Below are 14511 nucleotides of genomic sequence, written 5' to 3' on the forward strand. Positions count from 1 at the left end.
AGTGTTATTATTGCGATGTAGCTGGAAACTGATGTGCGCAGTCATTTGTGTTTATTATGACACTGTTTGGCCTTAAATCTCAAACGAGTTATTGGGTCCTATGACTGTGGCTGGTGCTCTTTACTCCTCCGTATTTATTGAACTGTAAGTATATGCAAAATGTGTTTGTGTGTGTGTATACAATATCTCACATTTTTGTACATATTTTAATATATCTTTTCACGGAAGAACAGTGACACTTTGATACAATGTAGAAAGTGTACAACTTGTATAACAGTGTAAATGTGCTGTCCCTTCAAAATAACAATACACAGCCATTATTGTCTAAAGTGCTGGCAACAGAATTGAGTACACCCCTAAGTGAAAATGTCAAAATTGTGCCAAATTAGCCATTTTCCCTCCTCAGTGTCATGTGATTCATTAGTGTTACCAGGTCTCAGGTGTGAATAGAGAGCAGGTGTGTTTATTTTGATGTTACCGCTCTCACACATTCTCATACTGGTCATCAGAAGTTCAACATGGCACCTCATGGCAGAGAACTCTCTGAGGATCTGAAAAAAAATAATTTTCTACATAAAGACAGACTAGGCTTAAAGAAGATTGCCAACACACTCGCCATAGCTTACCAAAGAAGTTGAGTGCACGTGCTGAGCGTCACATCCAGAGGTCGCCTTTTGAAAACAGACGTATGACTACTGCAACCATTGCTGCAGAGGTTGAAGGGGTGGGGGTCAGCCTGTCGGTGCTCAGACTGTACACTGCATCAAACTGGTCTACACAGCCTTTTCTAAGGATGATGCACAAGAAAGCCTGCAAACATTTTGCTGAAGACAAGCAGACTAGGGACATGGATTACTGGAACCATGTCCTCTAGTCTGATAAGAGCAAGATAACCTTATTTGGCTCAGATGGCGTCAACAAGGTGAGGAGTACAAAGACAACTGTGTCTTCCTCTGGTATAAGCATGGTAGTGGAAGTGTCATGGTTTAGGGCTGCATGAGTTCTGCTGGCACTGGGGAGCTACAGTTCATTGAGGCATACATACAAATGTTACATATTTTTAGAAATACGTAACCATTTGTTCATACAAAAATAAAATTCATTCATTCATTCATGCATACTAGTTACTTTGCTAGTTCTTGTTTTAGAGGTTAAAAACTATCAACAGCAAACTCTAAAGTGTAAGAGTTAAAAAAAAAGCTGCCTCTAACGGATGCAACACTAAGCTGCACGTTTCGTCATAACAGCCAACTTCATATTCCTTTAATTTGAGAGATGCTAAATATTTTAGCATCTTTTGTCAGCTCATGCAGTTTTAGTTGGGGCCACGTGTCCTGGAGAGTTACGTAACTCTGTTGATTTGATTTTACGTTGGAGACAAGGATACTGTCAAGCTGTTAAGGGTTTCAATTTAGCTTGCATGCGATCCCTGGCAGAGACATGTAATTGTGAGGTCACACTGCAAGATCATGGTGGTTAGTCACATTGATTCAGTGACACATATACGCGGATACATTAATGGCCAATCCATAGAACCCAGCAAGATGCCCCAGTAGCAGCAGCTGTGAATTATATCACCACATGAACCATTTCAAATGCAGTTGTGAAAGTAATTTGTAGCGATATTTGGTGTTGGGCGACACCTAGTGGTCATTTTATATGTTAACAGTCTCAAACATGAAAGAAGCACACAATGTTATAAAACATTTCTTTGTATATTTCATAACATATAACAAATACAATAAAACACAATGATAGATTCAGTGCAACATCAAGCCGTTATAAATATGCATTATGTTAAATTAATTTGCCATTTGGTGGCAATAAATAACATTTAAATAAATAGCCTCTGACAAATAAATATGTGACGTGATAAAAACAAACATAAAGGTTGGCATACTAAATACCTAAGTTGGACCGGCCTCACACAGCCAGAGTAACAAACCATCACTTTGTCCATTCTACATGAGTTCTTAATTGCAGCAGGTATTGCACAGCCCTATTAAATAACACATCATGATTAAAGCTCATTAACAATGGAAACTCAAGAACCAAACAGACACACAAGAAATTCCGCCAGGAACACATTCACATATGAATATTGTGGTATGGCTTGTAACAAAAGGCTTTAATTCCCTAATAATAAAAAGCATTAACCTGCAACTAAGGCAGATGCTTAATGAAAACTAAATGGAAGGCGGGTAAACTGGTTTACACATGACAGCATACGCATCCATATACTGTTACTATCTGTTACTGTAAAATCTGTGACATTTTTTAAGGCGCAATTTAATAGAGAATGGCATTGAAGCTGCTAAACCTTTAATTAATTCTAAGAAACCCATTAAGCTGACTTCATAATACTATACTTAAAATCTGGAATAAAATTCACCAAACTTACAGGGCAAGCTTACTGAAAGGAGAAGATATGTGATGGTGTTTTGTGCAAATTTCCTTTCAACTGTAACATCTGACGATAAGGAAAAGTGTGCCCCACCTCACTGACTCCGTTTTAAAATGTTGGTTGTTTCGTCTTGTCCTTCAAAACACCTGGCTAAAGGTCCTGATGTAGGTCGCTGTGCGAGAGAGACTGGTAATGGTCCTCCATGCCTGACTTGGCTTGATGTCTCTGGGCAACTAGTCTCTGGTAGCGAGCCTGTTGCTGGTAATCTGGGTCCACATTCACCCAGCTGTTGGCCACCCACTTCACCCCACGCCTGACTGGGCAGTCACCGTGCAGGGAATACTCATCTAACTCACCCATCCAACCTGAAGAGGAACATGAGCATCAAATGTACTCGCTGCATATTTAAGGACAAAAGAGGAGCATTTCTAACAAGATAAACTATAGCAATGCTTTTAATGTTATACTATCATAAACAAAACAAACACATTTTAAAAGAGAGGAACAAAAAGAAAAAAAAAAGACAACACATTTTGAACATTTGTCTGACTACCGGCTTTTCAGGAGATCATATGCTCGTCAGCTGATATTATAGCCTGGGAACAAGGCGAATATGGGGCTTCATTTCATTTGCTCTGGTTGTACTTTCATAAACAACCAGGGCGGCTATATAATTGATTGGTTGTACTGTATGTCTATCCGGATGCATCCGAATGTATGTTACACGGTGGGTAATTCCCCATGAAAATCAACTGAGATGTTCAGGAAAATAATTTTAGTGCAGAAACACAAAGCGAGCTCTGTAAGGTATCCATCTACAGAGAAGTTAGAATACGAAAAAGACATTTCATGTCAGCGTGTCCCTTACTTGCATTTCTTTTCAAAATAAAATTACGTAAATCAACCTACTTAGTATGTGCGTGCAAATCATATGGCTGAAGTTTACCTCTACCATCAGAGAGATGGTTGTACCAGAGAACAGCTGTCCCGGCAGTAGGTTTTATTCTCAGATTCCCTCTGCCGCATGTCTCTTGGGTGTCTGTCAAATCAACTCCATTCTGGACCAGTGCCTAGGGCAAACAAAACTAATCAGCTGGTGTTGTTCACTCAAGTGTCAGATTCCTTGTCATAGATCATCATCTGTCTGTGTTGTCAAAAACACTGACCTCATGTACACCTATCATCATTTCAGACTGAAGAAATAAAAGAAGAAAAGCGATGCTTGTTTATGACTGTGGAGCCCACTCACCTGCTCCTCATAGGTACGATTGTCTGCCACAGGAAAGGTGGTTTCACCACCTTCCTCTGTAGAGCTGAGGTAGAATAACACAGTAAGATACCTGGGGTAAAAGAAGATCATAGGGATCGTTCATTATAAACATCCGGACTGATGCGATAACGTGGGCAAATGAGAAGTTAAAATTCCATAGCTATCACAATACGATACCTGCAGGAGACCTCTGTGAGAGCAGATGTGTTTCCTGCCAGTCGTGTGTGAGCACAGGTCGTCTCCGAGTGGGAGGGGCTGCTGTCGTGGTGAGCGTGACTGAAGTCTCCGTGCTCGTAGCGTATCACCTGCAGCGGTTCGCTCAGTTCAACCAACGCAGAGGGCAGACGTGTCAAACTGATTACTCTGAAGAAAAAGAAACAGGAGGGAAAAAGAGTACGAAACATAGTTGCTAGTGTAAGGTTTAGAGGAAGGAAGGAAGGTAAAGTGTGTGTGCAGGTAGGGACCTGTTCCTGAGTGTGTGCAACACATGGTGAGACCCTGGGCCTTGGTAGAGCCAGGTATGTTTGCTTCTCTGTTTGAACTGACTATGGAGCTTCCCGATGCGCTGTCGTCCTGGACGTTGAGATACATCATAAACACGCCTGAAGTCTCCTAAGGTTAGCATCCCTGTCCAACACACAATCACAGAAGTATTAGTAGTATTCGGCAGTATTGTGACTACAATTTATGTTTGAATTCTTGTACAGAACATTAAATGGTAAGCTATAACAGGCCTCCTTCTCTACTCTATTTCTTCCCTTGTTGCCCAGCCCTTTGCTATTCTCTCAGCTGAATTATTGTCTGCCCCCCCCCCCATCCCATCAGTTCCCCTGGGAGGCCGCGCCACAGCCTCAACAATAGCTCTGGGGTGCCAGAGAAGAGGTGGATGGGGGTGGGTTAACCAAAGAGTGTGGAGGAGGAGGAGGAGGAGGAGGAGGGAGTTTGGGGTATACAGGGTTATCTGGGGTAAAATTAAGAAAAGGGGCTTGAGAATAATCAGATTTTAATGAGATAGGCCGAGACACATCCGGACTGGGATGTGTAGAAAGCCTGGCACAATGGTTATCAGGTCAAAACGGTGTCACCCCTCTTCCTGCACTGCCACTCACAAAGACTCGCACGCAATCACAGCCAGCCGTCAGCTATTTACTGTACTCTTACCAGTACATCGTCCCTGCAGAGGCACGCTCATACACACAAACACACAACAAAAGGAAGCTGTAATAATCAAATCACTTAAATTAAATTAATAGTTGGATCTGTAAAAGGAAAGTAACAAACTTTTATAGCATTTCTTTTCATTTTTGGACACATGTCTCAAAGAGCTATCTCATTATTATAAGTATTCCAAATCAAAACACAGTTTCTAATAGTGCATTACATAACAGTTTCTACTACTTCTTTGTGTCAGATCACAAATATAGTGACACAGACGAACTACAGAAACACAGACCTTCTGGGCACGCTTCCAGGCTGGTCAGTATCTGCCGCAAATTGTCTGGACTCAACCAAGTTCCATCTTGAGAACGTGAATGACTCACAATCTGGAGGAAAGACCAGACATTTTTTTTATTTAGAATCTCTACAGAACAGTTCTTGTAACTTCACATTAGTATGAATGGGTTTTTTCTCCTTCCTCTGTATGGGATATGGATGCACAGTGTATTTCTCTTGTTACCTCTTGCTTCTGAAGGAACCCATCTTGGTTTAAGTCCAACAAGCTGAAGACCTCTTCTGTGCTGAGAGTAAGCAGTGGCTGGTTTGACTCCTCTTGTCCCTGGCTGGGTGGTGTCGTCTGGCTGTCCATCAGCCCCTTAAGCTGAGCCAGCTGCACCACCAAACGGCACTCCTCTTCTGATAGGAAGCCAGGGATTTCTGGAAAAAAAGACAACAATGGTGTGTGTTAAGACTTATTAAACCATTAGCGCACACTGGGTGAAATGCAGACATAATAAATTTTCCCATTGCAAGAACTATGGAGTCAGACATCACACAATCACGCTTATTCCTTTTTCCGTGAGAAATAAAATCACCTTGACTCAGTCGCAGCAGGTTATTGATATCACAAGATTAGGCTGAGGATCAAGGATATATGGTTTATCAAAGAGATTGGGTTGGAGATTAGGCAAGGCTAATCAAAAACATGCAAAGCGCGTCTGAGATTCAGCGTTTGTTCTCAGATTAACTGCTGTGCATGATGACTCACACATTAAGATTACATGAGTGTTAAGTGACAGTAAAGCCATTGAGTGATAAAAAAGCAAATTATCCAGAACCATTTCTTTTCAACTACAGACAGATACCAGTGATTACTAATGTCTCACGTATCACTTAAATTATTTCTTTCTTTAATGAAATTGGAAAATTAACTCCCAAAGCCTTTGCAGACAAGTCAAACGGAACTTTATTGCACTCCTGAACTGGGGAGTGACTGAGTGATCGTGATTGGATTAGAAAGGTTTCTGCTGGTTTCTGCTGTTTGATCTGTCAGACGACTAAACTAATTATTTAGATTGCCTAACAAAACCTTTCAAACTTAGAGCCAGGCTGATCAATGTAGGATCAGAGAGATCTCCAAATTATTATTTTCATTTGCTCATTTCAGTATAATTTGTGTTCTGAAAAGTTAAAAACACTGTGTGATAAAACGGGACTGAAGTAATAACAACAATTTTAGTTTTTGCAAAGCTAAAGCAAACAAGTCTGTGTTAGTTATTAAAATCTGCATCGGTTGCATTTTTATATTGTGTTTATGCACACAGATGCTTAAGTGACAGTGTACATACACTGTGTATTTAATAAGCAGAAGCTGTTCCCCACTGTCCCTCCACAGCGAGTCATTTGAGGTTCAGCCTGTCCCACGGGCAGTTTTAATGAGTAACACCGCTCTTTTTCCTGGAGGGGGAATACGGTGCAGGCTTCAGAGAGTCACTATCATATACCATATTAATTAGTGCAAAGTAGTAACACAAAACAGAATACGATATGCTCATTCTTATTTAGACATACTATACTCACTGGTAATACGATAACATGTTGAGATCTGATCAAAAATATTTATTTCAGTAAATAAATTTGCTACTCCAGTGTAAACGTCTATTTTATGGACTGCTTATGATAAGTTCATTGATCTTATGAAGAGCGTGAAAGCTGTTGAGCATGATTTCTTCCATGTCTCTCAGTCATTTCCTCTCCTTATTAAAGGCTTCCGGCAGGTTCGCCGCTGACAGTACAGGCCTTGTTTGTCACCCGTGTCTTTTACACTGTACTCTTGGTTAATTCCTATTGTCCAGTCAGGCCTCATTAATCTGGATAACTGATATGAATAGGGGCTGACCCTTCCTTTCCTCCCTCCCACTGTGGTAGTTCTTTCTCCCCCGGAAAGGAAGTGACCTGCTTGTCTGAACAGGAATCAGGCCATGGCCTCACAGCAGGACAACACCAATTTTGTTTGTATCCTATGCACATGTTCACACACACACACAGAGTTCATTCATATACGAGAGTGTGTGCACTCAGGTCTCACATGTTTTGGTGTTTCGAGAGACTTCTTGATCAATGACTCTTTGAACATCTACAGAAAGCATTAGTGTTAGACGCCTTAGCACCACAAGTATTCCAAAAAATCTACTCTACTAATATGGAAATCTTCTGGAGAGCAGTAGATGAAAACAAAGTCCAAAAAGCAAAGAGGTCAGGGCAGGACACAGCAGTTAAGTGTGGGTTGGAAGGAAATGTGGGATGGAAAGGGTGGAGGAGTTTTGCTGTATCGGATCCAGTATATTTGTGGATTCAAGTTGTGGGTATAAGAATGGCTGAAAGATACATGTATCAAAATGCACAATCTGTCCAACACATTTAAATCTGCTGGACCCACATCACTCTTAACACTTTAATATGTTCCCCACCCCTTCTCAGTCCTGCTCTCTACACCTCCCCTTCCTATGCAAATCTGCTTGCCGCCCACTATAAATATACCTATTCTGCAATCTTCCTCCACTTCCACATAGAGATCATCCTTTACTCAAGAAACACACTTCAGGATTTTCAGCTTAAATCCCAGAGTGACTGCAGTACTGCGTCCTTATTTTTTATTTTTTAATTCAGAATGCCTTCCTGTTCAGCCTCACTAGTACTTTTCCTTCTGCTTGCTGGGCCTAACAGCCCATTAGCACTGAGTACTGGCAGAGTTAGGGCAGGGCGGGATGGACATTTGAGGGCAGAGGGTAGGATTCGACCTGGGATGAAGGAAAAGGGCAGGGACAAGGCAAGTCTTGCAGAAAACAGGGAAACAGGAGTTGGAGATACTCATGTCTCCAAACTAGGAGCAGCAGAAGGTGATGGTGAGGTGTGGGAGGACTCTGGAACTACTGCTAACCTCAGGTCCACACTTTCTCTCAGTGAAGGTGGACTATGGGAAACCCGCAGCTCCTCTCGCTGTGTCCCAATCCCGTCGGGCATGGCCTTGTGCCAAAACATTGGCTACGATACCATGAGGATGCCCAACCTGCTGGGCCACGAGTCTCCAGCTGAGGCTGTACAACAGAGTGCCAGCTGGTTGCCACTACTGGCCAGAGAGTGCCACCCTGATGCCCGCATCTTCCTCTGCTCTCTCTTTGCTCCCCTCTGCCTTGACAGGTAAGTCAAAAATAATAAAACTTTTAAAAAGCTTTACTAGCTTTGATTGAGAAATTCACTGAAACAGTGCAGTAGCCGGGATCCTAGTGAGAGAGGTCCTATAAGTACTAAAATGATAGATTAGTGACATTATCACATTGGGGCAAAGTCGTCAGGGGATAATGTCCTTGGAGAGCTATGCAAATTGACTCTAGTCTCACTGAAAATGTTCTGGTTTCAGAGAATCAAGGCCATCAAAGTGCTATAATCACCTCTTTGTCACATCAGCACGTCTCAGTTAAGAAAAACAATCACCAAATGTTGTCTAATACCGGGTTGTGTTTTCATCACCGCTTTGCTATTGATTCAAATAATTTTGTCTGGTCCCATTTGCCCATGTTCCCTCTCCATCTCTTCTTTATCAGGTTTATTTCACCCTGCAAGAGTTTGTGTGAGTCTGTGCGGGACAGCTGCGCCCCAATCATGAGTTGCTATGGCTACCCCTGGCCAGAAATTCTGCGGTGTGACCAGTATCCTGCAGACCATCTCATGTGTATCTCCTCCGTCACCAACACCACTGTGGGGGGGCGTAGAGGTGAGACTACTGACTACACGGTCACACATAGTTGAGTTGACTTCATTGAACAAATGAGTCAATTACTGTCTCCACTATTTCAGTGCCCCAGGCAAGCTGTCGGGATTGTGAGCTGGAGGAAACCTCCTCTTTAAAGGACACATTGGAAACATTTTGCAGGAGTGATTTTGGTGAGTACTAGTACTCCTCAGCCTATTATCCTTTCTGCACCTTTTATTGTTAATAATTATTAGACAACAGAGGATGTCACTCAGGCTTTTTGTCCATCTGCTGTCTTCCCAGTTGTGAAGCTGCGCCTGACAAGACTCAAATATAGCCCAGTGAGTCTATCTCAGTTCTCACTAGCTGCTAATTTGGAGGTCCTGAAGCACGGACCCCTGTTAGGTGGGCAGATCCGCTCCCGCATTGAGCTGTGGCTCGAGAGGGATGCCACCTGTGTGAGGAACATGACACGCCAACACCCGCGTGGCGGTACCTTCCTGGTGACAGGCACGGTACAGGGGGAGCGACTGGTGGTCAACAAGGCTTATGCCTGGCAACGGCGAGACAAGGATCTGATGGCAGCTGCACGCAAATGGAAACGTCACCGATGCAGGAACTAGGATTGTGCATTGTCGAGTGAAAAAATATAGATAGAAAGCATAGTGAAACAGGGTTTAAATAGCTATGGTTAGTGGATAGCATTTACAACAGGCCTACAAACGTAAACAATGCTTAGTCTAGTTTCATCAAGTCACAGAAGAAATAACATGCGATACGCTAGTCACAAAGGAGCTCATCAAATATCATCAATGTGTCTTTTGAGCAATGGAGGTCAAAGAAACGAAACATGTTTAATAAGAAATGTACATATTTGTTAATTTTTTTTTTAACTTAATACTGCTGCTGGCCTACATTTTGTATTGCTTAAATTGAGAATATTGTGTCCTAAAGTAAAATGCAATTTACAGCAGCTCATACCCAAGAACCACAGTGTACTTACCAAATAGCAGAGGCTTCAGGCTGAGTGTCTTCATCTCATGTGTTCTGTCAGGGACAAGGGACACCTGCTGAACATGTCCAACCTGCAGACGTAGAGAACACATTATGAGTGGATGGACATTACTATTCTGTAGCATCTCCAGAATGCGGATGAGTTTTAGCTGCAAATAGAACAAATAATAAAGAAATGCAAGTATAACAAATTAGTCTTGATTCTCTTATTGGGTTGTTTTTTTGTTTTTTTCACTGTTCAGAGACTTATTTTACTAATGGCAATGCACTACAGGACTCTGTCCTGTCCATCGGCGAGTCTTACCCGTATCCCCTCAATCCGAGGAAGACGGAAACTCTGGCTGTAGTCCTCCACGTGTAGCTCTCTTGAAGTTGGAGCAGGATGGGGTAAATTGCTTTCACTGTCCCTGACCGGAGGCGAGGAGCTTTCGTCTCCACTGACCAGGTCCCCGGGGCCATTGTTGTAGTGCACGTAGAGCAGCAAGGCGATGACATTCAGGATGTACACATGAAAGAAAACCATGACCACCACGAAATATGCCCGAGAGCAGACACTGCTCCTCTGGATCTGCAGTCGAGTGGAGCGAAGCCTGGGATTGAAAGGTAACCCTGATGGTTTGTCGCAGCCATCGGACTCGTCCTGCTCCACTAAATTTCCCTGAACGTCTTCCATTTTTTTTTTTTTTTTTTTTTGGACTGCAAATCTAACAGCAACGTAGAGCTGGAAGTATTTACTGGGTCGCGTTACAGCAAACGTCTATGAAATTAGGCCCGTCCAAAAATTTGGCTGTTTGATGTTAGCAAGCTACGGGACAAGATCGCTGCAAACCCCTGGCTATGTCGATAGATACCGACGCTGTCGCCTCTGCTGCTGTTATCAAAAGTAACAATCCAGTTTAGGGCGAAGAAGCAGGTGTCCTGACAGTCGTTTTCTTTCATAAATAATCGTGTCATCATTAGCAAAGTCCTTAATCCGGTGTTAGCTAACTGATATGCGCTGCCCCTGACAACCTGCCTAACAACAAGACGAACAAGCTACCGAGTCACCACCGAAGAAGCCACAGTTTCAGCGGCTACAGGAAAACAGTAAACCAGCGGCGCCCTCTATATGTCACCACCGTTTACTGACTTATATTGACGTCTTCATAATTTTGATTTAATAAAGCCCCTAAAACTATACGTTTGCTGATGAAAAAAATCAGACAAATGCAATCTCATAATGTCACAATTAATTTATATTTATTTTGAAGTATTCTTATTAAAGGCCTGCATTATTTCACATATAGACAGTTTTATGGTGACTACAAGATACTTTTTGTTTTCAGTTTCATTTACCTACAGTATCCTTATTATTCCTCATTATATTTAAGTAGACATATTTGAGACATTGACACTTTGCAGGTGACGCTTATAATGATGTATGGCCGATGCTCTGTGTATTATTTTGCCTAACTCTGGTTATTATGATTTGTCTTGTGATTTGTGTAAGTCTTAAAAATCACACAATGCACCCGAAGGGGTCCAAATAAACTTTGCTCCATTCCAGTTGTTAACTAATTTGAAAAACTGGCCAAGACTTTATAAGTACGTTCCTGATACAGCGTTTCTGACAAGTGTTCTCCTTCTGCACGTGTTATTAGTCACTATTATTTTTTCTACATTATTATTATCATTATTAGTTTATTGAATTGGGACAATGCACATTATTCAACATGAATGCGTTAGTCATCGGTGTAATGGCGCCAGCCGTAGTCCCAAAGCAAGTACACAACACAGACAGAAAATACTTTAAAACAACAATCGTACAATGGCCAATTACAGAACCAGACACAGATAGACAATGCCAAAACAAACCAAAAAGGACACAGACAGACAGTATCGAAACAGACGATATCATGACAAAACATCTGACCCACAATTATAAAAATCACTAATGCACAAAGAATGCTGTTGGATTCGCTCCAGTGAATAGATTCAGCTTATGAATTCAAACTTCTGTTGTTACAAGGAACCACAGGGTGGCGATGAAAACTAGCAGGAAGAGTGCTTCTCACCGGCAGAGTTTGCTGTGTCATCCGTGATTCCAGGCGTCATTGCTGGGGAATCCAGGTAATCCCCTTGAAAAAAAAAAGTACGGACACTATTTAATATCATTAGTTTTTATTCAAAACAAGACGTCGTGCGCTGTAATAAAACATAATATAATTGGGACGAATGTGCTGATTTATTGTCTCCACAGAAAGAGCTAACCATTGCAATCAATCTAATGTGTGCATCCATAAACTTTACTACTTGAGAAACGTTTATTTCAGCAAGGAAATTTGGCAGTATCCACTCATGTCGATGCCAGCCAAGCACCAGCGGATCAGCTCAATTTCCATAATTTTCATGCATTATTCACTAGGAGTTTTCTCTGAGGCGCATGTTTAGATTGGAATGGGGCTTGGATAATGAAGGCTAATTTCCCGGGTGTCGATGCCCCCAAAATGAATCTATCCGACCTCCCTATTAACGTGGAGACACGGTATTTGGTTGGGGGTAGGCGCTGAAGGGTCTGACGCACACATATGTACAGCCACAGACCCCTTGCGGTGTTTTCTGATCTTGTATGAGAAACAGTTTCCTCGTCTGGATGTGTTGCCCGTGGGCCCGCCCCCGAAAACACCGCGGTGGACGCGCGTTCAGAGCAAAGAGCGAAGCTCGTCCACGAAATGCTTTGCTCGTGCCACGGAGGTAGTAAGGAGAGCTGTAAAGGCCAAAAATGTTAGTGAGACAAAGATTTGTGCAAGAGAAAATGATGAAAATTACATTGATTTAATTAAACCTGCTGTATTGGTGATTCGGGGTTGTTCTTGGCGTATTTAGTGTGATGTGATTTTATATTATTATTTATTATAACAGGGGGCACACACTGGATATATAGCCTACGCACCCAGACGGTTCCTACTTGTTCACTTTCATGCACTTGGAAATGAGTTCATGATTCCTGGGAACAGCTGACACAAACAGTATCAGTAGCTTGCAGGTTGGCTTCAGATGTCACAAAGACACTCTCAGAGAAGGACAAGTCAGACTTCATCAGTCCAGAGTTGCACCTAAAGACTTTTAATTACTGCCGCCCTGCTAATTATGTCAGGATCTTGAACAGATGGCTGCTTGAGTCCTCTGCCAAGTCAGAAGTCTACATCTGTACTGTCGGTTCTGCTGCTGTTAAGTGGCACGGATAATTGATTTGCATCTACAGAACATTGTGACTTGAATGTGACTCAGAGCTCTTGCTCTCTGTGTTCCTCACAACTGTAACAGCTGTGAGGGTTGCGGAGAGAGGCACCTGAAAGGTAACCAATGGGAGCTGTTATATCTGTGTTAACTTCTGCATGCATGGGGTGGATGAAATAATGCCAGGAGCAGTGAGTTCATTAATGTCTCAGAGACGCTGAGTCATGACTGCCTTCAGTTGAGGCCCAACACTGCATAACAAAAGATGCAGGAAAATGCTCAGAAGACCTTGTGAACTGGCTCTAGGAGGGATTGTAACGCAAGACTTTGACATGAACTTTGTGCTGATCGAGCTATACGGCCATGAAGTTCCATATTATGCCTCTATTGTGTTCTTTTAATCCTCGAATCCATTACTGCTGCTTGGTGCTAAACGTATGGCTAAGTTGGGTTTAAAATAAATCAAAGCCTTTGCACTTATTGCTTATTTACCACCTGCATGGCCGTGTTCTTTGTCTGTGCTGTGGACCCGTTGAAGGATGCCAGAGTAAACCTACTCAAAGAACGGAGTGTTCAGATTTCTGATCGTTTATTTCAACAGAAATTTCCAACATGTGGATCAGTTGTGATATTATTCTAGGACATTATGACAGTAAGGAAGGTTTTTTTGTTGTTTTTTTTTTTTTTTTTTTAGAGAAAATGGCCATCACACACATCTTTACCATGAGGTCAGAATGACTGCTGAGAAAATGGTCTGTTAGAGTCATGGATTTACTAAAAGTGAACACATTCAGAAGTTCATTGTGTGCACATAAAGATTTACATGACAGCAGCCATCCTGAACACAACGTAAAATGCAATCCATCCATGCCCTCTATATGTGCACAATACTAGATAATAGATATGTTTTTCATATACTCTATATAAATACTCTTCTTCATCATAGTAGAACATTTTAAATACTGTCAATTGCTATCATTGGATGATAAAATCTGACTGGACTTCTTTGACAAGAGATTAAAACTAGATGCCAGCAAGATATAAAGCCAGAACTGTTGGTGCCGGGCTGTTTTGTTGGACTGCTGTTGCAAAACAGAAATCAAAGCCAGAGAAGAGTTGAAAACTTCAGATTTACGTGTTTGGCACCAGAAATGACGCTCATAGTATGTATGCTATCAGTATCACTGTGATACTGATAGTGGATACCTCTGTCTCAGACCGAGGCCTGAGGCAGTTCTTGTCCTGATCTGGATCTGTGTGATTGACACAAGACAACAAGTGCACATGAAGAATTGATCTAAACCGGTGAAAACACACAATGATGCGCTCTATTGGTCTCCACAACAAAACGAGGCCTGAAGAGTTCTATGATGAACAAAACAGAACTACAAATAATATATGATGGAATTGTGT

The 14511-nt window shown here is 42.0% G+C and overlaps 2 protein-coding genes across 2 annotated transcripts; one reads left to right on the forward strand and one right to left on the reverse strand.

The window, feature by feature from the left end:
- Positions 1–1696: 1696 nt before the first annotated feature.
- LOC125007323 (transmembrane prolyl 4-hydroxylase-like) lies at positions 1697–10982 on the reverse strand. Its single transcript, XM_047584067.1, has 9 exons — positions 10184–10982; positions 9869–9950; positions 5353–5549; positions 5128–5218; positions 4139–4301; positions 3852–4037; positions 3654–3744; positions 3351–3474; positions 1697–2769 (listed from the first exon to the last, which is right to left on the reverse strand). Exons 1-9 carry the CDS (start codon positions 10550–10552, stop codon positions 2555–2557), a joined length of 1518 nt encoding a protein of 505 aa, XP_047440023.1. The 5' UTR covers positions 10553–10982; the 3' UTR covers positions 1697–2554.
- On the forward strand, positions 6655–9862 carry LOC125007331 (secreted frizzled-related protein 5). The gene is made up of 4 exons (XM_047584079.1): positions 6655–8312; positions 8717–8886; positions 8970–9056; positions 9169–9862. Exons 1-4 carry the CDS (start codon positions 7783–7785, stop codon positions 9486–9488), a joined length of 1107 nt encoding a protein of 368 aa, XP_047440035.1. The 5' UTR covers positions 6655–7782; the 3' UTR covers positions 9489–9862.
- Positions 10983–14511: the final 3529 nt, after the last annotated feature.

Source organism: Mugil cephalus, chromosome 1 (genome assembly GCF_022458985.1).
Source record: "Mugil cephalus isolate CIBA_MC_2020 chromosome 1, CIBA_Mcephalus_1.1, whole genome shotgun sequence".
NCBI classification, from domain to species: domain Eukaryota; kingdom Metazoa; phylum Chordata; class Actinopteri; order Mugiliformes; family Mugilidae; genus Mugil; species Mugil cephalus.

Excerpts from the sequence above, each read along its gene's own strand:
- LOC125007331 (XM_047584079.1), top strand. The coding sequence starts at position 7,783 with ATGCCTTCCTGTTCAGCCTCACTAGTACTTTTCCTTCTGCTTGCTGGG. Across the intron at positions 8,887-8,969 it reads CACTGTGGGGGGGCGTAGAG|TGCCCCAGGCAAGCTGTCGG; the intron begins GTGAGACTACTG and ends CCACTATTTCAG. Across the intron at positions 9,057-9,168 it reads ATTTTGCAGGAGTGATTTTG|TTGTGAAGCTGCGCCTGACA; the intron begins GTGAGTACTAGT and ends CTGTCTTCCCAG.
- LOC125007323 (XM_047584067.1), bottom strand. The coding sequence starts at position 10,552 with ATGGAAGACGTTCAGGGAAATTTAGTGGAGCAGGACGAGTCCGATGGC. Across the intron at positions 4,302-5,127 it reads CCTGGAAGCGTGCCCAGAAG|GGATGCTAACCTTAGGAGAC; the intron begins GTCTGTGTTTCT and ends TGTGTTGGACAG. Across the intron at positions 2,770-3,350 it reads CCATCTCTCTGATGGTAGAG|GTTGGATGGGTGAGTTAGAT; the intron begins GTAAACTTCAGC and ends GTTCCTCTTCAG.